The sequence below is a fragment of the Corvus kubaryi genome, unplaced genomic scaffold (genome assembly GCF_017639235.1).
Source record: "Corvus kubaryi isolate FWS band 111438036 unplaced genomic scaffold, C.kubaryi_AGA036_p1.0 37391, whole genome shotgun sequence".
Classification (NCBI taxonomy): domain Eukaryota; kingdom Metazoa; phylum Chordata; class Aves; order Passeriformes; family Corvidae; genus Corvus; species Corvus kubaryi.
Genome location: NW_024581130.1, coordinates 5,793,700 through 5,818,215, shown reverse-complemented (window position 1 = coordinate 5,818,215; position 24,516 = coordinate 5,793,700). Strand labels below are relative to the sequence as shown.

The 24,516-nt window shown below is 37.7% G+C and overlaps 1 protein-coding gene across 3 annotated transcripts in view; it reads right to left on the bottom strand.

The window, feature by feature from the left end:
* CADM2 (cell adhesion molecule 2) overlaps nucleotides 1-24,516 on the bottom strand; it is a 591,021-nt gene that overhangs the window by 152,984 nt on the left and 413,521 nt on the right. For all 3 annotated transcript variants that reach the window (XM_042037859.1, XM_042037861.1, XM_042037860.1), the window contains one exon: nucleotides 20,062-20,211. In XM_042037859.1, coding sequence (XP_041893793.1) covers nucleotides 20,062-20,211 — 150 coding nt within the window. The remainder of the gene's footprint in view (nucleotides 1-20,061; nucleotides 20,212-24,516) is intronic.

Here is a 24,516-nt window from a genome sequence, read left to right as displayed (position 1 = left end):
ATCAAAGCCCTCAAAATCTTTTATCTGATGGTCAAGGATAATTTCTGTGTAATTAGTAATGTAAATTTGGAAACTTTTAGATGGAAGATGGCACTGAATATTAAGTCATCAAATTAGAACTTTTTTTTAATGCTTATTCATGTTTGAACCAGAGAAATACTGCAGAAATATGGCTAAACGTTACTACTGCCTTCATTAAAACAAAACAAAACAAAGGTGAGATGTGAATACTTCCATCCATCCTATAGTCCATCTTATTTAACAAAGGCTACCTAAGAAAACTTTGACTGAAGAACTTAAAACCACATTTAATTAATCCTAACCCAGTACTTTAAGCATAAAAATAATTTGTCTGTAATTACCACTTTCCCCTCAGCCAGTTTCTGCCCTCAGTGTCTTACTGAGAAGTCCATTCTGCTAATGATACCTAAAATACTATGAAGTGATTTGAGGGGTTTTGTTTTCTTCTTTTTAACAGTGTTCTTTTAGATGTTCTCCTGAGCTTCTTTGAAGCCATCTATGTTCCTTCTTCATTCCTCATTTCTTTCCCCAGATGTAGCTTCTGACTCCTTTTTCTCTTTGAAATCCCCCCTTTCTTCTACAGAAAGAAGCAGCATGAAGAAGCAGAGCAGTGAATTCTCACCTCCTGATGTTATTTGAGGACCATTTGGACACCCACTACTCAAAATCTTGAGTCCTACAGAAATCTTCAGTGAAACTGTGACGAAGTGAAGAGAGTAACAAGGAGTACAGAGACTTTCAGATGCTGTAAGAAGTGAGGTTAAAATGAAAATCTTTGAAATGGGTTAAATGGAGTTTGGTGAGAGCTAAACTGTATCCATTAAGTGATGAGTTAGAAAAACTAGAGAATGCCAAGAGTCTAATTGCAGGTCTGTGCATTTGAACTCAAATTCCTCAGGACTAGAACATTAGGGTGGGAATTGGTAGTTCTCATGAAGTATCCTACCAGTCCCACCAAACACGGCCTTCCAAAAGCACTTGATCATATTTAAAGGATTATAGCATGAGCACAAGGTAGTGAAGCAAGCAGTTCACTTGCATGTTTCAATTTGATAGCACTGCTTTCCTTCTGAGCTGTTTAGAATGAACAGCTTGAAGTTTGCAGCATGACTTTGTTGAGATGGGAACCCAAGAATTCTGTTGCTGGTGTGCTGTGAGAGTGCTGCTCTAAATGGCACCAGTGTGCAAAGCCCTTTGGTGACCTTTCTGTGACACACCACATTCACCAGAGTAACCTGGTGAGACAGGAGAGCTCTCATAGCTCTGGAGAGAGACAGGTTCAATGATTGGAGGTTCTATAATATCCTTTAATCATCAACATCAGAATCAGTTACTCAGATGTATTCAGAGGAAGAAGCTGTGGGGGAGTTTCTTTAAAAAGAGCAAGCAAAATAGAGTAAGCAAAGCACAAAACTAATTAAACTTGATGCAACAAAAAACTCAGGCATTTTTGATGCAATTTATTAAGGAGAAAAAGCTGTGAAATTAACAGCAATCAAAAACTAATTAAAGTTGATGCAATAGGAGCAGCCAAAGAATGCCTGATAACACTTATTGAACCAAAGAAACATGGCTGTCAAGTTAAAAGAAATCAACCAAACTCTGTTTTTGAATAGTAACACAAAGATAATTATTCTCTGGATGACACTTACAGAATAAGATTCAAGTCATTACCTCAAAAGACAAAAGGACTGACATGCTGTGTTAAACTGCCTGTGAAAAAAAGTGCCTTAATACAGAAACTTTTAAAGTAATTCTTAGGTCTTGCATATAAACAAATATGACTCATCAATCAAAAAAAAAACCAAAGCACTGCTATTGTTATATTAATTACTTCTATAAACTAGTATTTGACAAATATTTGGCAGAATACCTTGTGTAACAGGGTACTTACAAGGCAGAGACTCCTGGTGTTTTCATCCTATCTTTGAAACTCATTGCCTCCGCGCCTGGGGCAAGTAATCATCATCTAAGAGTCCATTTGTTTTAGGATTAGGACGAAAAACTCAATTCCTGGTGTCAAGCACCATTTAAAGTATGGCTAACTGCCAGAAATTCTTTTCTTATAGAAGGTCGTGGTGGTGAATAGCGAAGTGGGTCTGTCTGCAGTGAGAGCAAGGCACTTCAATTTTCTCTATGAAGTTGTACATCTTTTGTATCATGGTCTCAGATTTATAAAAATAAAAATTCAGACAGAAATAGGTGTTCACAGATTCTAAAGTATGTTAAAAGCTTTCTGTTTAACTAAAATTGCACCTGGTAACTGCTGTAGGAAGGGTCACAGTCAGGGTCCCAGTAAAGTCAATCTCATCCAAAATACTCAACTTTCAGCACCTTTATTCTGGAATAATAATTTAAAACCAAATTGGGTTTTAAATTGGTGAGCTCTATAGGCTTTCAAAATTCTCCCCAGTAAGTCTCCAACATTATCATCATCATCCTCCTCCTAGAAACCATCACAAGGCTCCCATTCATGGAATGATCAAATAAAAGTCTGTGTTGTAAAACGTGGTATGACAGACAAGTATAGCACAGATCCAAAGCAAACTACCAGATTTGGTTTGTTATTTTAATCTCACAAAGATAATCTCCTCAGATGACAAGTTAAGTTTCCCATAATTCATTCAGTGCTTTTAAGTTCCCACTTCCTATTGTAATGTAATTGAAAGAAAAAAAAAATCTACCTCTCTCTGAAGTGTGGTATTCAATTCCAAAGAGCTGCAATCTGGTATTATTGACATGGCTAAGGTAGGTTTCAATTGTTTTTGAGCATAAAATAGTGAGTTAGCCTGTTCAATGGTTCTGATTTTCTATTTTACTGCATTTTTACCCCCAAGGGATTTTTAGCAGTGGGTGAAATCCTCATTACTTACACAATCTTTCAACTCTACTTCTTTTTTATAAGAATGCTCAGCCTTACATTGTCAAAATACCCATTTTACTTTCAGAGACAGTTTATATCATTAACATGGATATTTAATGGATCCTTTTTTCCTAGTCTGTTCAGAAATTGCTTAAAATTTCAGAATGAAAGTCAAGACCTTAAACTGCTCTTTACCTTGGCAATAGACACTGCCTTGCAGTGAGCATTTGTTTGTATTCACTTCAACAGCAGATGAATTAAGTTCCAGCAGAGCTCCAGTAAAGAGGCCATTTTCACGTTTGTGTATTATAGACTTCAGCAGCCTAGTGCAGAACTTCTTTACACTTAGAACTGAAGGACCAAATTAACTCTTTAAGTAAACAAGTTATTGTCACTGCAGAAGACAGAGTTGTATCTGCTTCTCTGTGTCATGGTTTGGTCTGTCACAGACAAAACCGGCCTATTAGGCAACTGTTGGGAGTAAGGAATTACAAATTAATTTCTTGAATACACAAAGTTTTTAAGGAACTAGGTCTTTATGTCTTTATAGTCAATTGTTCAGCAAAGAGCTTCTGAAACATGAAATCCTAAGAATTCACACCTGTCCTGTTTATATTAATTTTCCCCTTTTACAAAAATTCTCAGCTTTTTTCTCCATCTTTTCTTGCTGGGTAAGAAAGAAATGGGACTGACTTACCCTCCTGGTCTAGAGCTGCCTCATTCTCCTCTCTCAGCTGCCTGGTCAGTCTCTGCCTCTTTGAGTGCAGAAGAAAAAAAATTCTACCTGCCTTTCTTGCAGTGGCAGAATATAGTTAGATCACTTTTTTTCAATGTTCCTAATACCTGTGAATTTACAGATATTTGATACTCATACTTTCTTTAGAACAGATTGGGACTGGACAACAGAGTCAAATATTAATGAGGGAGCATTTGAAAGAAGAAAATGTGAGTTAAATGATGGTGCAATCATATGGCACCATTCACTAGGAACATTGGCTAAAAATGGTTTTTATTCCAGCATTTCAGATTAAACACACACTCACAAAATTCCAGAACAAATCTGAAAAAACCACACTGACACTACACCCCTTGCAGGAGCATGACTTGAAAATACCTGATCATTTCTAGCCACTGAGAAAAGGAAAACCTTTGAAGATTCTCAGATCATATTGTTTTCAGTAGCACATAAATTACATCAATTCCATTTCTATTACCCTCTATTCCAGGCCTATTAAATCTTTACTAATAGGTCTCCTTCATGTCATGCCCGTACAGTGAGATGCAAAGCCCTTTTTATCATAAGTTAAACCGTGGTAATGGGGGGGATGGTGGGGTGACATACTGCTCTCAGACAAGGAGAGCAATTTGCACATTTTAAAATAAGAAATTAATCCTCATCGCCTCTATAACAACTTGAAGGACAATTCTGATCTGCTGTGCCTTGATCAGTTTGACGTTAAAAAATATCCATTTATTGTTGGTAGTCAAGAGAAGAAAGAGGAATTTGCTACAAAATATGACTGCTGGAATATCTTCCTTCAAAACTGGTACAAGGCACATAAAATGAATACAGACACTTTCATATCACTGCCATTTGATCTTTTCCTCTGCTACTCTCTCCCATGTTTGAAAACATAAACACAGATGTAGGGTATTCGACTGTTTCAGGAGAACAGGGAAGATTCTGTTACAATCTGAAAATCTATGTTAATAGGGGTGTGGGGTTTGGGATTTTTTTTCAGCAAAGTGGGTTTATTACTGACCAGTGTGAAAACCATCCTCTCAGGAAGCTGCAGTGCACTGATAGATTGTACACAGACCCCTTAGCTTACCTCATTACAAATTGACAACATCATTGCCAGCAGATTTTGTTAAACACGGATGAACTGCACCTCTTAAAGCCTTCAGCAGCAAGGCTGACATTTTTGGACAGTAAATCCTCTCATTTTTGAAAAAGCAATGATACACACTTTAGGACACATCGATCTGGAGGATGAGTCCAAGCTCATCCAGGCTTAAAAACCTTGGAAATAGCACAAGCTGACCTGAGTTGCATTAACTTTTCTGAATTCCTCTATAGGCTCTCAAAAGAAGTGGTTCAAACATAACATGATAGGAAAGCGTTTACAGCTGTCGTCGGGAGCCTCTGCATTGTGTGTTGATGTGGCCCTGCATCATCCTGGGATGATGAACTCTGGCTCGAGGAGTAAAGACAGAACAGAAAGAAATATGTTTGGAATAAACTTTTCTTACATCAGCTTAACTGCAATACAGTCAGACAGAGAATAATGTGAGTAATAAAGCAAGGATGTAGCTGGCAAGAATGGGTAAAATACGTCTGTGCTTAGCACACTTTCATCTATAAATGGGTAAAAGTATGCACCTCCTTGATAACTTCAACACTCAAACCAGGCTGGATTGTAAAAGTCTAACTCACTACAAAAGTGGGTTATTTTACACAGAGCTATAACATGTTTCACATCATAGTTTTCACTGCCTCAGGAGTTGGGAGTAGAAGAGTTCAGCAAAAGAACAGGGCATCAAAACAAAGATACATCTTGCTTTTTTACCCTCCTATTTTAGAAGACAGGTGTGCAAAAATTTAAATGAGCAAGGAAAAAGAATGGTTAAAGGACTTGTCAACTGTACCTTTCTTTTGTTCCCATTGAGGCTGCTTGCTTTCTGAAAATAAGCAGAAAAAACCTCAAGATGCCCCGGAGAGAAAGTAGGAGACATATTTTCTGCTTCTGCTTCTCCCAGGAACAAATCCCACCAGAAACCGACACAAAAAGAATCCAAAATATGCAGTTATCCTACCAGTAGAGCTTTCCACAACACAAAATAATGCTATTTAGCAACCCATTACCTTGTAATGCTGCCCCCTCACTTTCTGCAGACAGGCACTCACAGGTGCCTTAGCCCTGAGTGGATCTGTGATGGAGCAGGGAATGAGCTCACAGCTCTGTGACCCAGGGTCCTGATCTCCCCTCTGTGAGAGCTGCATGTTGGTCTGACAGTAAGGTAATACTTGTGAGGAAGAGTCATTCTAAGAAGCAGTTTGTGCTGGTGGTGGTGTGCTCTGTGGTGCCAAGGTTTATCCCTTACTCCTATTTCCCAAGAGACTGAAATTCAGTTTTAGGTCAACTCTTACACATGCAAACCTGACTCTTGAGGCGGACCTTTCCATGGCCCCACTGTACCACACCTGTAATGAGCATGTAAGGCAATAAAACCAAACCCTACATTACATTTCGTTTTCAATCTGAAGCTCTCGAATAGAGCCAAAAAAAAGGAATGATGCTTTATCAGTCATCTATGCAGATAGGCCAATGTGTTTCACACAAAACTAGTAAAAACCCCACATTAAAAAAAAAAATCTTGAAACCATTGAAAAATTCACTAATTAATTTATGTAGTAATGCCTCATTTTCTACTTTCTATTTTGAAAATATTGTGATGATTGGATGGTGTGCTGGTCTTGCCTGGGGTGGAGCTAATTTTCTTCATAGTGGCTGGAACAGGGCTGTATTTTGTTTTTGTGCTGAACACAGGGTTGATAATAGAGAATAGATAGAGATTTTCATTTCAGAACAAGTTTTCATTCCATATATATAAAGCCAAACTGAAATAAACATTTTTAAATTATTTAAAAAAAAAATCAGGCAATTTCTCTCCTCTCCACCAAATCAGGTTTGATACTTAATGCTGCATTTTGAAGAGAAGAATATTAAAATAGTGATATTTCCTGTAAAACAGGAAATCCAGATCTCCCTGCAGTTAGGTTCTAAAGGAGAATAGCTTTAAAAGAGAAATGAAGTTTCCCTTATTAATGTTCAACAGCTTCAGTAAAGAAGCTTGCTAAATCATGAACCCACAGCTATGCCTGAAAGAAGAACAAAGGTGTCTTGATGACTAAGGACACCTGTTCCAGAAAGTGTGGGTACAGTGGTCTAGTACTTTTTTCCAAATATTTTCTGTCCTTCACTGTCAAAGATGTTCTCTTTTCACAGCCTTTCACAGAAGCTAATTCAGGGTGAAAGATCAGGGCGATGTCATTCACATGAAGCCTTGATACTTCGTTTATAACATTTTCTTATTGTAACTGGTGAGCAAGCAATTTACCCCCAAAACACACAGGAAGGATCCTTGTCAGCCAGAAGGAACTGGCACCCATGAGGTTTCTCAAACACCTCACCAAGAACTAGTGAATAGAGGCTGGCACGGGCGTTTTGACAAGAACACCTCAGGTTGTGCTCAGCTTCCTGACTGAGAGGAACAGCATCTTGCATGATTTCAAGGCTCCCCTACTTGCCTTAGCTCTAAGGTGACCCTCCCAGCTGAGTGAAGGAATAATTCCAGTATGAAACTGTACACTGTAACAAACAAAGAAGGAAGAAGCCCTCCCCCTTCCATGCCCCACCACCCAGCCCACCCCGACAGATGCTCATGCACAGGAAAACAGCCATTTGAAATTCAAAACACTGACCAGGCAGCATCAAGGCACTGAGAAAGAAAATGATAAGAAAATGTTTTTATGCTAATGAGGGGAAACTGAAGCCTTCAACAGGTCAGAAAAAAATACCCATTCACAATCCTGGCTTATCTGCACAGAGAGAAAATTCTGCATGTGTGAGTCAGTTGCTAAGAAAGCTCTGACTAATGCAGATACAAGTCTGACTTTTTAAGTTGACATTTCTACTTTTCCAGTGGATCAGAACTGTCAGGAGAGTTCCCAGGCAGAGCAGAGGATTGCAGAGCAAAGTTATTCTGTAGCAGTCTGAGTTGTGGCATAAGTGCTTTGATGGAATTAGTAATGGTGGTTTAAGAAACAGCCTTGGATTCTATTCCCAGCACTAGCAATTACCACTCCCATAACAGAATCAGAACAAAGGAACAAAATCAGATAGAAGCGAGCTGGCAAAGAGCAAATTCCCTTCTGCTGCTGCTTTCACAATGCCATTAAATAACATCTGGCAGTGGGGCAGGACAGAAAACTGGAGACAGGAGCATTTTTAAGTGTTGCTACTAGACCTGCCAAGAGCTCAGCTGTACAGAGTCCTTCATTCCTTTTCTGCTTTTCTCACAAGATGTGACTATGATAAAAATTTATTCTTCAAAAATTAAAAACGATCAAAAATGTCTTTTATCAACTACATCAGCAGAACATATTGTGCATCTGTAGATGGATTAAATATAATTTTGCTAGGTAGTTGGAGAAAAAAGTCTATAAAGATAGCATTTGGCATGGGTTAATCACCTCTTTCATTAAAGAAAGGAATACATACTGAGAACATCTTTCTGCCATCCGATTAAGCAATGAGCCAATACAATTGTAAATCTTCCAGAAATTCCCCATGGTTCAACACAATAGAGGCAATTCTTTACTTCTCAGACCATATCTCTCATTTTCAGATAAGCATTGCATTAATTGTGTACAAAAACTTTCTATCATGCTGTTAAAAGAAATGGAATGTGACTGTTCTGATTCTCCTTAGCAACCTTTGACAATTAAGAGATTGAATTATTCATATGTATTTTTAACATAATAACAATTTTAAAGCTTGCTCGCCACTCAATTGCTCAAACAGTGTGCAAACCCAAAACTGTTTGATTCCAGTATAAACAGTGCCACTGCTCCTTTTCTGCTGTTGTAGTGGCTGACACAACTTACTGTCTCTGTAACTGAGGTAAAAAGGATTTCAGGGTACTCTTCCAAGAATCACATGCTATGAATTTGAATATGAATTGCTTTTCAAGTCATCGGAAGTTTTTCTTCCTTTGAATGAGGCAGATTTAAGTCTTCACGTACTCGTATTATTTACAATTAATATAAGTGCTAATTATCTGCACTACTTACCCATATCGTGCAAGTCTGATCAAGTTTGGTGTATTCACTGAACATAGCTCAATGCAGACAGGTTTTCTCCTCCGTGCTAACAAGCACAGCCATGGTATTAAAATAGAAAGGATGACACTTCCACAGAGACTAATGATAATTTCATTCAGGGTGGGGAAGATACAAATGGCACCTGCTTTATTTTTAGGCTCAAAAACTGACTGAAAAATCTGAAGAGCATCAGAAGGGGAAACACATCCTGTATGAAGAAAAATAAATACAGGTGTGCTAAGACTGTATATTGTGATGCACATTTTATAAACTCAACCATGACAAGATAACCCATACAGGGAGAATGATCTAGTAAGATGGCCTTGTGTTTTTTGCTTCTAAATGTTATTTTAGATAATGAGAAATTCTATTTAGGTTGCTTTGCTTTCATCTAACATACAGTTGAGCTATCAGTGTAATTACATAGCATTATTATTATTCTCTTAGGCTGCTACTGGACAATAGAGCTACAGATAGAAATAAAATAGTAATAGCTTGTGACAGGTTACATTTAAAATGTTTGATCAGACTGATCAATGGGCCTTTGCTTCAGAAGCTAAGCTGAGGTTCAAGGAAGGAAAAGATAATGGCTAGTCCAGCACTTTGGATGTATCTCAGTGAATTAGAAGGTTGCTCCTGACTTAATACAGCTGTCACATACAAGAAATGCTTTTTAGCATCTCAGACTCCATGACAGAAATTCACATCTGCATTTTTTCTTTCAGAAATACTTCTGTTAGTGTATATACACTTATCTTGCATCTTGGTTTTATATTAGATTTCAGAAGCTTAATTTCGCTTCCCAGTTTTGCAATTATTTTATATTATCTAAATAGCATACTGAAAACTTACTGATATTTGACACTGAATATACAGATATAATAATTACCTGTTCGTTACTGCAGATTAACTGTTACAGAGGTTTTAATTCTTTTTTTTTTACATCTGTTAATATGAGGTTGAACTCTGTGTGCTATTGGTTTGTTGGTTTGTGTTTTCCTCTTCTCCATTTACACAATTGCCTTTTGGTTTTTGTGTTTCCTCAAGCCTCCTTTACCCAGAGAACATGCCTCTGAAAGTAATCTCATTCAGGTTGATTCAGTTCTCGTTTCAGTTAAATTTAAAGTTATTTTCTTTGGCTCACAGCAGAACATCACAGAGTCTCTCACTGAGTTATTGAGGATTTTCACCCCGTATCAGCAATTACTTTTCTGCACACAGATCCTTAAAGATCCTCCAGTACACAATGATTTGTTACAATTTCTGTGCTGAAACAATCATGTTCCTTAAATAAGTTTCTACCAGAAAAGGGAGAGGAAAGATGAGCACTTCTGATAATGGTATATCCCATGCTTCCACCTCAGAAATTGAAAACAGTATTATTTTCAGGCACATCCAGGCACTATGAAAGCATACATCTACTTCCTTTATTTAAATCTTTGGCTATATTAAAACCCTCAGCTTGCCTGACCTCAATACTGTGATCCTCCTGTAAGCTACTCATCTGGCTTTTGGTTTGGCTTCATAACATCAGATGTTAGATTTGGTAAAATTTGCCTTTAATTTGTTTCCACTACTGATGGAAATTTAAATAGGGTATTCTATTTTTGGTAATATAGCAGGATTTCTATTCATGTGATAAGATGTGAATCTAATATACAGGAGGAATTGAAAAATTTCACTTAGATTTAGTACACACCTTTTACAAATTTGTTTCAGTGGGTACATTATGCATATTTTTAACATACCAGTGAAAAAAGACCCAAGCTGTCTTCACCCTTGGTAAGTGTGCAGAGGCAAGCCTGCTACAGAGATGTTCATACTCACAGCCAGCTCTAACTTGGAGAGGATTTATGTCCCTGAGCCAAGAGACTCTTAAACCTGGCTAATACAACATTGCGGGGACAGAACATCTCTGGGACATCTCTACCCTATTTGCCTGAGCAATATGGAAGTGAATCCACAACCTGGCAAGCCTCCACCTCCTCAGAGCAGCTGTAATTTCAGAGGGCACAGGGCTGGAGTCCACAGGTACAACTCTGTTATCAAACCAGCTTCTGGGGAGGGTTTGGAATCAATCCAGCTGTCTCAGGCCTAGATAATGCAGAGTGGGAATTCTGAACCATGCTGATAGAAGAGGCTTTTCCTGTTCCATTACTATTTTCCTACCTGGCAGTCACTGTCCTTCAGTCATATCCTTTGGAGTTCTCTTCCATCCACTTGGGTAATTCCCTAAACTTATGCTGTTGAATCACTCATCTGAACTACATTTCTCCTTGACCTGCTGTGTTTTTATTCCTCCAGCATTTACTGACTGATAGTTAATCTCCACGTTAACCCTTCTAAAAGCAGCTGGAATGGCAGTGACTGTACCACCTGCTGTTAGTGCAGGGCTGCTGAGATTATATTGCATTTCATTCCAGTTCCTGTTTCAAAGTCAGCTTTTGATTGACTGCTTGCAGTACCACAACCTTAAATTTTAAATGTGTTAAGTTACATCCATCTATATAAGCCATCCCAAAAACATTCTTTTCAGCTGATCTAATTTGCTTGGAGAAACCCTGTGGAATCTGGACAGACCTGTCTGCAATATCTTAGCTAGCTCAGATGTCTCTTCATCGCAATGTGCCACACAGATATTGTCATGTTTTCAGAGGTTTCTGCCTTGCCCTTGGAAGAGTTTTATCCTCCAGATGCAAAGTCATGACTGTACTTGTGGTGTGGATTTTTTCTTCTTTCTATATCCAACATCACAAATTTCTGTCTGGGGAATATCAGAATGTTCCATGATTGTCTTTCCCTTTTAATCATAAATATTTTTATGCTTTTATCCTATTCATTTAAGCTATTCATTTATACACTGATATGCCATTTCTAAATATTTGCACTTCAATATTTTCCACTGTTGCTGTCTTCCTCTGAGACGCATAATTTTCACCAGAGCTGCAAATATCAGTTATCCCTTACAAAGTCAGTTCTTTCTATTCTCCACAGCTGAGTTTTCTTGGATTTAACAATCACTTATATGACAAAACATTCAGGTTCTGGCCTGTCTGGTGACTCTCTTATTCCTATGACTCTGCTATACTGAATACACTGTGATATAACAATCAGCACTCTTGCCTGTCACCTAGTTTCTCAAAAAAATAACCTTCACCTTCCCTAAGGAACACTGTTCACTGTGCTCCTGATTAAAAACAAAATGTCTTTTTCTGCCTACCTTCACGTTTCTTATGATGTACAATGCCGAGCTCTACTGCTCCAGGATCTACCACTTATCATCGTGAGCGCATTGTCCCACTTGCCCTTCTCTGCACTCAAACTGTTCCTCACTATCATTTGCTCTAAGAGTTGTCTGAAAAAACCCCAATGGGTCCAGAATTTAATGTAGCAGGCTTGTTTTCTTCAGAAATCCCAGGAAGTTTAGCTTATCCACGTAAACAACTAGTGCAGAGAGGGCAGATAAAAGAAATCTCTCTTTGTGCCTCTTTTGAACTTCACCCCCCCCACCGCCCCCCAAAAATAGGAATTTTCACTAGTAAAAGATTCTTTGCCATTTAAAACAAAAATAGCCAGCAGCCTGAGTATCATGAAACTTCGTTACAGAGTAATCTTAGCAGTGTCATCACAACTACTACTTCAATTCATCATATTCCAATATATCAGCTTCATTCTCCATTTAGCTTGAGTGCTGGTAAACCTAATTTCTGCACATACCCACACTTCAGCACAATATAATGCAAGCTCCTACACTTTCTAACCATCTCTACAATACGGCCATTTACTCCCTTGATTCTGCTAAGAAATGGAAAAATAAATGCTGTAAGTGGGAGTAGTTCTACTAATTTATTGCAATGAAATAATATTCTAATGCATTGTAACACATTTTTTAAATGCAATTTTCATATTCATGCAGAAAATAACTGTCAAGATATTTTAACAGACTCCTGGTCCCTTTGATCACGTTATCTTTTTTAAGATGCGTGAACACAAGCATTCCAGGTTTCAAAAGTGCCAACCTGTTTTGAAACCTGTGGGGTTTAAGGATAAAGTGAGACACTTCTTGATCTCAAAAGCTCTAAGACAGTGTCTTTCTTTCCCCGGAGCACTAATGAACTACCATCCAAAATCATTTAAGCTTATTTCCTATCCATGACCCAGAGGGAAGCTGTACTGGGTTTGGTAGAGATGGAATTTTCTTCATAGCAGCCCACATGGTGCTGTGTTTTAGGTCCATGACCGAAACATTGTGGAAAACACATCAGCGCACTGGTTATCACTGAGCAGTGCTTGCACAGTGTCAAGGCCTTCTCTGTTTCTCACTCTGCACCCACAGTGAGAAGGTTGGGGGTGACCAAGGGGTCGGGAGGTTACACAGCCAGGACTGCTGACCCAATCTGACCAAGGAATATTCCATAAAATACAGCAATAACAAAACATGGGAGTTGTTTTCCCCAAGTAGGGATTGCTTGGAGACGGGCTGGTGCATCACACTGCTCGTGGGACGGAGTGAGTGACTGCCTTTCCACTACTTGGAATTTTTTATTCCCATTGCCTTCACTTATTAAACTCTCTTAACATTGATCTGTAAGCTTTTCTTGGTTTTGCCTCTCTGATTCTCTCCCCTACCCCTTGCAGGGGAGTGAGTGAGAGCAAGAACCCATAAGTAAGAAATAAAATTGCAGCTGAAAGACTTAACCCAGGTTATCTGTCCCTATATGTCATACAGTGGGTCTCAAGGAAAGATAAGAGCTGGCCACACAGCTACTGATATTTGTCTGGCATAGTTGTGGAATCAACAGATATGACCAACAGAAAAATAATGATCTCAACTACATACCTTGGAACGACTATTCTAAAAGATCTTTATGGAAAGCTCTGTGTAAAAATAGGATTTCTATCTCATATAATTCTTTTCTTTAAGTGCTAGAAGCCTCCTAAATATTATAAACATTTACAAAGTATTGCTCTTCAGCTCAGGGAGAAAAAAATGAGATAAAATCCCATCCCTCTGTATAACTTCCCCCAAACTTATCTAGCTGTAATATAATACTTCAGAAATTATCTGTATAGTTTTCTTGCATTTTTCCCCATTGTTTTTCATGCTACTTCATAGTTTGACTACAAGGTATTCTCTCCGTGAAAGGGTCTATTAAACTCTAAGTAACAGTGAATCTCTAATTTATATGTGTACCCTAGGATGGGGTTAAGCTTGGCCATCATCTCCTGTCTGATACCATCTCCACTCAATTATGTAACAGGAGGCAGAGCATGTGAAGGTGGAGATTAAGTCCATTCATCATTGCTACTCGATTTCACATTACCTAAATGCTAAGGCTCTCCATACTCCCAGCAATACAGCTTGTCTGCCTCCCTGTCCTGCATAACTAATTTAAACCCTGTATGTTCTACTTTCCTTTCTACCGCAAAAAGAAACGTTATTTTCTTTGCTTCTCTGACTCATGTTTTGTACAAGCCAATTCCTTCTGTCTACTTGCACACCTACATCTTAAATTCAACTGCTTACCAGAATCATTAAATGTCTACAAGAGGCAAGTTCAGCATTTCCCTCCAGTCAGAAATGTCCTCAATTATTTTTGTAACTCACAAGTACCTCTGCTTGTTTATGCAGATTAGAATCTGAGGCTGGATCACCAGAGAAAGCTGTAGATTTGGTTTATACTTAAATTCAATATCCAGAGCCTGGCTGCCACAAAACAAGTCAAAGGATAAATACAGCTAACTAGAATGGAGTTTTGTATCTATAACATCAGAGAGACAGGATTTTCATACCTGAAAGGACCAGCCTTTTGGATGGCAATTCAATCACCATTTTAGTGTCAGAGTCAGAAAAAATTCTCTGCACTAATGAATCCTTCTAAACTGACATACATGACACTGTAATTAAAATCCCATGCCTTGTACACTGCGAATTTCAGTCTCCCTCTAAATATCTTTCTGTTGAGAAAGCAAAAGGTCAGGAGTTGCTTTCATGGAGCTGATAGCACAGCTGACCATCCCAAGTCATGATGGTTTGATTAGAGACACAGCCTCTCTCTAAACTCACATAAGTTCCAACATAATAGTGCCACCCCAGAGAGGGAGCAAATGCTGAACCTCATGGGCAGCTGCTGTACCCAAACGTGTTCCCACCAGATCACTGTGCCTATCAGGGAAGCTCTCGAGAGTTCTGCAAGAACAGTGCCCTCTCACAACCCTTGCCTAGTGCACCACTATCTTTGAAAGCTTTCAAGATGATAGGGAGCTACATAAATGCCAAGTACTCTTACATGTAAAAAATCAAAGGTCATCTAAAGAAATATATTCTGCTGCTGAGGGATGAATAATCCTGAGACTGGAATATCCTTTCTAATTTTTCAGTAAGACATGAAAGTGCTACTACTTGATGAAAGCACAGGGGCCATGTACCCACCTATGATTAGCATCAGGCACATGTCTCATCAAAATCTGTGTCAGTTTGTGGCAAATTTATCGTGGTCAATGTCAACACACCCTTGTTTTACTATCAACAGACCTGCAAACTTCCCTGTTAAGGTGGAGAGCAGGTATTTTACACTTGCACTTCCCTGACTGAGCAAAACTGTTAGGTATGTACACACGAGGTACAGATTCTCTTCCTTTTTATAGTCCAATTACACATTTTAATATTGAGGAGATTAAACACCTTTGATATCAACAGCCATTGTTCAGTTGTACACGCCTCCTTTATAACTCAATATCCTGCTCCGTATTTATCTGTATTCCCCCTACTGAATGGGAATATGAGAAGATGGCTGCTATAACAACTTGCATAAAGGTTCTTTTCAGTCTTCTCTTTATCAATTATCTCTCTGCCTCCATGCTGTGGCCTTTTCCTTATAGCTCTGCATTCATATTTATGTTTCTCAGCGTTTATTGCCCTCTCAAAATCCTTAAGAAGTGACACCAGTGAAGATAAACTAAAATAACCTACATTAATTTAAAATAATATCTGCCAGTTCTACACTGTTGCACATTGTGCTTCTTCCAAAGGCAGCTATGCAATTATAGGTACTTGGGTGCATAAAGTGATACAGAGGTTTCTATGGCAATTATTCATTTTAATTGAAAACTGTGTAGGGAAAGACTCATTTCAAGTGCAGCATGCAATTTGCATTTGTTTCCAGAGAATCTGAACTTGCTTAGGGTGAGTTGTGAATTCCTATTTTTAAGGAAGACACAATCTTTAAAATTCTCTTGGTGGAGCACAGGGGGCTGGAGACCAAGGTAAGGTTGTTAAGCTTATTAACATTTAAGAACATGTATCCACTTATTCAATACAGTATTTTTTACTTTCAGGTAAAAGCTTGATGTTTCAAATGAAAGAGAAAGAATTAAAAATCAAATTGATACAAAGTGCCCTTGAATTTCTGAGGTAGAGGAACCAGAAAAAGATAGAAGTACCAAAAAGGACAGCAAGGAGATAGGTCATCAATGAGACCAAGTTCACCAGGTCAAACATTTCTTTTTCATATATTTTAGCTACTCTGCATTAGAATAATAAAAAAGACAAAGTTATTTCAAATCTTAATATATTTTAGAGTATCAAAGAAAGAGTTGGAGGGAAGCAACAGTTTCACCTTGGTTAGATACTAAAATAAAGCTATAACTTAATTTCCTGTAAGAAAATAGGATTTATTTCCTCTCCCTATTCCCATCACCTCAACGAGTCAAACACATTTTAGGCCTAAATTTACAACAAAACCAAACCACCTACTGCAAGTGATGAAGACCTGGAAACAACCTCTGAACTGTGATTTCACATTCACTAAATCCACAGTGTTGCCTTTTCTGAAACAAGGCACTCCTAATTTTCTGTCTATATCACTGTAAGGCTGTAAAGGCCAAGTGCCAGAAATGTCCCAAGTTAAAAATAGTCCTTGTCTCCTTTATTAATATTAAATAAATATTAAATTGGTGTGAAGGTTGGGATGAAAGTGTTCTTTACTAGCCACAAAATCCTCTTAACTGAGAAAAAAATCTGTACTTAGAAAGAGGTGGCCACGACAGTATGTGAGGGGAAGAGAAGAGTAATTTTAGTAATGTGGTTTTGGTATTAGTGTGTTTGGCTCATTGCATTTCTGTACGTTAAAATACCTAAAACAGAAAAAGGAAGGATGACTCCTAACTTCAATGTCAATGACTGCACCGCAGCTCAGAAGAGTGCAAAATTACATGAATGTGCTCTTCATAATACATACGTCATCCATTTTTAATAAACTGGAGACTAATAATTAACCCCTCGAGGAAAGGCACAGAAATATGAAAGGCACAGGTGACTGAGTCTTTCTCCCTTTTTTGCAAGAAGTTCTATTTTGGTCAAAAAATGGCTTTGCAAGACAGAGGAACCAACTTGTTTGAGAAAGAAGCATGAACACAGAATGGGTCTTGCCAAGGACAATCCAGCGGGGAGGGCTTTTCACTGCATGGACAATTTGCTCTATTTTTGGCACCTCTTGCACCATATGGTGGTGGTCCTAAGGTCAATGGCTGGGCTTTATGACCTTAAAGGTCTTTTCTAACCTTAATTATTATATACAATGACAACTCTCATCTCCCTCATATTCTGCTGCACTCTCAACCCTCTTTTGATACTTACACACATTCCTTCACTTTACTATTTGACTCTCTCATAATTATTAAAATATACAGCTATCAACAAAAAGATTTCTTGAATTTGTGTTATGCTTCCAGACATGAAAGAAATATGCTCCCATTCCTACATGTGTCATTCGTATAAGTAGAAAATAACCTATTGAAGGGAAGTAAAGTTCAAAGTAAGCAAATGTGACTTATTTCCTAACATGGCAACACCCAGAGTTACTCAGCTCTGACGGATATAAAGGCTGCTGGTGATGCACCTTGTCTGAGCTTCTGTTTTTTACACAGAACATAACTCTATGGCTGTTCAAGTTTCCATTAATTTTCAGAGTTTGCAAAGCAGAGCTATTAAAAAGCAATGCTCATGGTGTTGAAAGGATAAATAAGACCTGGAGGTTGGTTTTGGCTAACAATAAGAGACAGGTTTGAATAGACTCTGGCAGAGGCACTGCTCTCAATAAATTAAATGCAATGACTGGTTCTAGTAGAAAGCTGCTTTTTTTATAGCCAAATTGTATGCCTAGCTGGGAGAAGTGGGAAACAAGGAGAGAAAAAAAGGGGAAGCCTTTAGAGTTTCACTTGCCATCATTTCCTGACAAAACCACTAATAAATACCTCTCTCCAGTTTGGCTCAATAATGCAAGCATCAAAGGCATGTGAAAGGAATTTCTTTCTTACTTATATGAACCCATACACATACAAACAGGAAAAATTGCCAGTGAAAGCTGTAACTTCACTTTCAGAAGTGGCAGAATGTTTTCCATGCAGGAATTGGATGTACTGCTCACTCCTCTCAGTATACTTGAGACTGGAAATATCACACAGAGTGCAAACCACTGCCAACATAAGACTTAATATCTCCAGCTAAAGGACCTGAAGACGTTTTCATGTGCAATAGATGCAGAGTAATTCCTCCATAAAATTAATCATCAAATATTCCTCCAAGTCTTGGGACAAGCTAAAAGTTCAATAAAGACTGCAGTCCCTTAAATTTACACACTTCAGCTCTGCACATTTCCTGTGGGGAATATAAATTGCTTCTAGTACTTACTACTCTGCATGCCATTCAAATTCTGTTGCTTTAATTCATTATATTAAAAAGTAATACAGACTTCAATTATTTGTTGTAAAAGTAAAGATTTAGCTAAACCACACAGAAAATTCAATTCACACCAAAATGGCTACAATGCTCAAATTAATGTATTTTCAGTCCTCACACGTCCTTCTCAGCATCCTTTAAAATGTCACTTATTTTATAAAAGATAAAGATTTTCTGAGTATTGATGTGCTCTATCAGTAGACAACGTCTCTCTGCTTTTAGTTTTGCAGGCATTACTTACCCACCCCAGATCACCAATGACTACAGCTAAAATAAAGGGGTGCATGTGGACAAAGGTTACAGCACAGGACTTAACAGCTGCAAAGTTTGCACCTTATAAACCTCTCATCTTCAATCCTACATTCAAAAGGTACTTATGATTTCAAAGAAATTGCAAATCAAATGATTACACGCTACAGGAAATTAGATAAAAGAGAAAGGAACCACTTCAACACCATCAAGAGAATCTATTCAACTATTATATTAATAGTAAAAAAACATATTTTGATTGCAGCTTCTGCAGGTATAAAATGACAGGTTTTAGATTCTCCTCTATTGAAGTGCACGGATCCACAAAGCGCTTTCAGTCCTACAAGGTGTTTTAAAGTCTTGTAATCATTCAGCAGAGCATTTGGACATCAGTTCTTTTATTTTAAGCGGAGTAATGACTGCACTTGTTGAAATATGTTCTAGAGCATGGAGCACCTTTCAAAATAAATTCAAGCACCAGAATTAAGTATAACTGTTGAACTTCTGTAGCACTGAAATCAACACCGAAGCTTTCACATTTTTTAAAGGCAAGTGATGAATTTATTACTCCTAACTTAAATTTCTTTACAGAATCTAGTGTAATCTTTACATTAGCATTCTATTATGTAAAACTCAATGATTTTTCAGTTCAAATCAATGTCTAGAAATACATACCACTGCAAAATAATGTCCTTCTTTTTGTAAGGAATGGATGTTTTCCTGTCTTTTTCTCTTCCCCCATTTAAGTAAAATTTTTAAAAATCTGTGCATGGAAACATTGGAAACATCAGGACACAAAATACAAGTATTTCTATTAGCTGTTAAGAACACCTACCACAGCAACTGTGCATTTCACTAACAACCAGACTGCTGTACACCAGAAACAAACTATGGGATTATATACGCAAATGTAAAAATATATAGAATACATATTTATGCATAACACCAATAAAAACAAGTCACAAGTTTTATGGGATACTACTTCTCTTGCCACCTCTTGCCACCCATAAATTCTCTACCAAGATATTTTGCAGCATTTTCCAAATTATCTTACAATAAGAATTTCTAATCCTATTCTTTTCCTTTTAAAAATTTAAATATACTGTAATGTGCAAGATAGTATTTCAGTGAACCCCAATCAAAAAAAAAACCACAACAAACAATCATATAATAATTGTAACAGAAAACATCTAGGATATATAGGAAATACATTCACATTAGAGTAGCAAAGAGAAATGGTTTTAAACATTTCTTTCTTATTAAAAAAATGGTGCAGAAGCATGAGTTCAGGAAATAATTTACCTTTCTTGTCATCGAAGTACAGTGTCTGTTGAGCTGGATTTGACCACTGGAGGGAGGTGTTATCATTTTGATCGACCCTGCAGGTCAAATTTGCTGTTCCCCCTTCAACAACTGTGACGTTCTGTGTGAGTGGGAACTGCCCTTGGCTGCCTGAGGAGGGAGGGATGGGATGCAGAAAGGAAGAGAATAAGAGAAAAAAAAAGAAAATATTTAAGTTATAGGATTGAATTTATTGCAGCAGTTTCCCACAGATGACAGACCTGGAATTCAGTGTGATCTAGTCTGACCAAAGAAAGGTAGTATATTTTTTTTTTTTTTTAAATTACAATATATTCTCTGTACCTGAGAAACAGAGAGATGAATTAAGAAAAAAGAATTCCTCCCCCCCCACCCCCCCAGTAGTAACTATTTAGTTCCAAAGAAATACTCTGCAATTTTATCTCCTCAGACATACCCAAAGATATCTCAGTGCAAGCAATATAGTTAAATCATTGTTGAAAACATCACTGAAAGCATAACATAAAAATCCACAGAGTTTTTAAAACAGAGGGACGGGGCAACCTTGACTCTCTGTTTCTTTTTATACATTTTAAAGGCCTCTCAGGATGATGTTTTCTGTGTCAGGTTTGGAAAGTTGTTGGAGAGCAAATGTAGTGTGAATCTAATACTTGATGCATATGCTGTTGGGGGAATATAACCTGATCTCATATGAAAACAGAAGAGATGATGTAGTAGGTCTCTTTCACATCTGTGATTCTATCCCAGAGCATTATGAATCACATTAAGTGCTTGCTGAAAAGTCACTGGGAAGATTTCCAAATGCCTCTACACAATGCAGGAGCAGTATCAGTCAGGTTCTTGAATCACAAGCATTTTCAATGGCACAGTTAGGCTAAAGTGTTTATGTAGTGTGAGAATAGCACACCTCTTGTCAAACAGCACAACATGTTCTGACAAACAGGACTGCAAGAAGGGAGCACAAAACCATGGAAGTGATTTTTAACATGGGTGGGGAAAGAAAAAACCTTCAATAATAAACAAGACACATCACCGAATATATGATTGTTATCTAGGAAATACATTATTTATTTAAGGGTACAATGCAAAAGAAAGGCAACCCAATACTCTAAATGAAATGTATGCTTCTTTCTTCTCCTTCTTTTACACAGGTTCTATTAAAAGAAGCACTGAAGAGTAGGTAGAGATGCTTGCATAAGAAGTATAATGCCAAGACTGACGCTCAAGTGGGATGTGTCAGGAATTAAAAATCTCTCTACAGTCCTACAGGAGAGAACAAGCTCATAGACGTGTCATAAGTGCATCAAGGATATAATAAATACAATACCCATTAATGATACAATACAGAATCATAAATCCAGCATAAAACCCTCAGAGAAACATCCTATTTTAGTGCCTCTCATCAGAGTTGTTCCCAAACAAGTTAAAGTGAGGCATGTCTTCAATATAAAAGCATGGCAATATGGAAATCTATTGTCTAGGATACAGGTTTGCAGAGGAGCAGAGTAAGGAAGTACTAAATAAAAGATTAACAACTGAACTTCTATTTGACCTACTGATATTGCCAAAAAAATAATTCTAGCCAGATTTTGATTTCCCTATGTGAAATAATCCCGATGGCCTTAGACATGGAACATAAGCACCCCCATCAGTGAAATAAATAAAATATTTCCACCAAAATGCAAATCTGAATAACTATTATAATTTTTGTATAAATATCAACTACAGTTGTCTAAAGATCAAGATTTACTGTGTACTGATATTTACTGTAAGAGGGTATTTACTATCAACAGGATAACAGACATAGTAAATTAAAAATAAGGAATACTAAAAATACCATGGCTAATTTAAATGCTGCAAATAATAAATGCCAAAATTCTCATGACATCCTCTGTATCTGACACTTCATTAATCAAACCCTGCTTCTTGAAAACCACACATTGAGAAATACAACGATGAGAGAAAAATAATAAACAAGGATGGAAAAAAAGAAAAAAGAAAAGAGAAAAGATTTGTCATTTCCTTCCATTTCTCCTCTTTCAATTCCAATGTGTCAAGGAACCTCAAGATATTGCATAAATTGCTTATCATTTAAATTAGAATTTTTAAAATCCAGAAAAATGCACACAGCCTGTTGTTACTTCCACTAAATTACAGGCAACTCACCAAAGAAATAACCTTCTAAAGTATGAGCTGTGAATAGGAGACTATGTGGGCTAAAATACTTTTTGCCTACAAGAAGCATTAAACAGAACCTAGTGCCAGAGATTAGCACAGTGAAATCTGTCGTTTACATTAAAGAACTGGAATGGGAGGTAGTTTAATAAAAAACCTGCTGTAATGATTTAGGACCTTATTAACACAGTTTAGGAGATCTCCCCATAATTACCCTGTATTCTCTGTCTGGTATTACAGCTCTTATCATGAGGTGTCAGTGTACATGCACTCTATCATTTGTTACTGACTGCCAAGTCACAGACTCATCTCTGGTCAGTACAGAAACTATTCTGATCAACCATATAAATAGAAACTGCAGATGCCATAACCTGAAGAAGTCGGAACTTTCTTTTCTCTGGCCACCCCAGTGATTGCTAATTATTTGGAAACAAGAATTAATCTAGCATATAAAAAGAAGACCAAAATGTTCATCTTATCCCTTGCCAACAGAATCTGTGTGGTTCTGCAGAAGATGCACAGAGCTTCACGGGAAGCTTGGAGTGGAGAAGAGGTTCAGAGAAAAGGAGACATTTAACATGGAAAGTAGCCCAAGTATAAAGAAGGGAGCCTGTACAGGACAGAGATAACTAGATAAAGCAAGTCCGAATGAAAGGGTACTGCACATCTCTTAATGAAGACAAAAAATACTAGTAAGTGATGGGAAAACTAAGACAAAGAAAAACTCATGAGATTCACTTTAGTGTTTGTATCTGCAGCTAACTTGGGATACTAAAGAAGGCACTTTGGGTCCAGAAGGACTGGAGGAGGTGGTAAAACCCTATATGAAACAGGTGAACACTAAAGAAAACATTAGCATCATGCCTTTTAACACAGCTGTTAAAATGTCAAAGAAGTGGTTTATGCCACTGAAGATTGCCTCTGGTTCCTGAGGATCTCACAGTATTTTGTGGGAGAGGCCTTGTTTCTGTTAATGTCCTCTAACAAAAGCATTCATTCCACCTTAGCTTAAGAAGCCCAGTAATGGAAAATTTATGGCCCTTCAGTAACTTATTTCAGAAAGAAACAGTCCTCATTGCTCAAACAAAACCACAGAATTCACCCCTGCTCTAAATTTGTCTCACTATAGCATCCAGCTTCCACTGGCTCTTAAATCTTTTCCCCTGCTCAGAAGAGCCCTCTTTTATCAAATTTCTCCTGTAGGCACTTAGAGACTGTGATCAAATCATCCATTAACCTTCTTTTTGATAATCTAAACAAATTGAGCTCCCAAGTCTTTCTGCAGAGATGACATTTTTCCAATCCTTTAATTAGTCTGTGGCTCTTCTCTGTGCCCTCTTCCATGTGTCCTCTTCTTTCTGAAGTGTGCAGCCCAGGCCTGGAAGTCCCACTGCTGCAGTCACAGAAGGCAAAAATACAAAGGTGATGCCACTTCTCTACCAGTTTTTTGTATTCCTGTTTGCACACCTAAATTAATCCTCTTGACCTGAGGGTCAGACCCAGGTATGACTAAAGGTTTACCACGGGGCTGGGATTTTTCCCTTTTTTCTTTCAGTTCTCCTGTAGCTCTTACTTACACATCCCTATATTTCACTGCACTGGACACAGCTCTTTAGGTAAGTTCAGTACAATTTATTTCCTACTTTACTATTAACTGAGGTGATTGACAAGTATAATTGAGATAAAGACTACAACTCAGATGCTGAAGACAGGGCTACCCATCCAGATTACTTGCTTTCCTCCCTACAAATGGCTGGGAACGACATTTCTAACCTCCACCAGCAGGTCAAGTCAATCAAACACACATATATATATATATTTATATCTATCTATATATATCCATATATATGTATATCCACTACAGTATATCAAATTACATTCTGCTCCTCAATCAAATCTAGAGCAAGGACAAACAATTTTACTGCCTGTATGGAGTACACTAATAAAGAGATGAAAAAAAAAAAATTACTGATGGTCCACATTATTAATTCCTTTGCATCTGAAAAGGAAAACACTACAAGGTTTTGCAAAGGTAAATTACAACAAGCAATGAAATTACTGAAAAAAGGCGGCTGCATCGAGACACTGTTATCATCATGTTGTATTCCAGCCCCTCTGCTCATTTTAGCTTTGCTAGCAAAAGTATTTCAGCTATTTGGACTAGATGGAGCTATAGTTAAGTATATTCTATCACAGGCTGTTCCTGCAATGCTTTGTGAAGGACCAACACTCATATCTCATTATCCACAAGCTGGTTCTTGC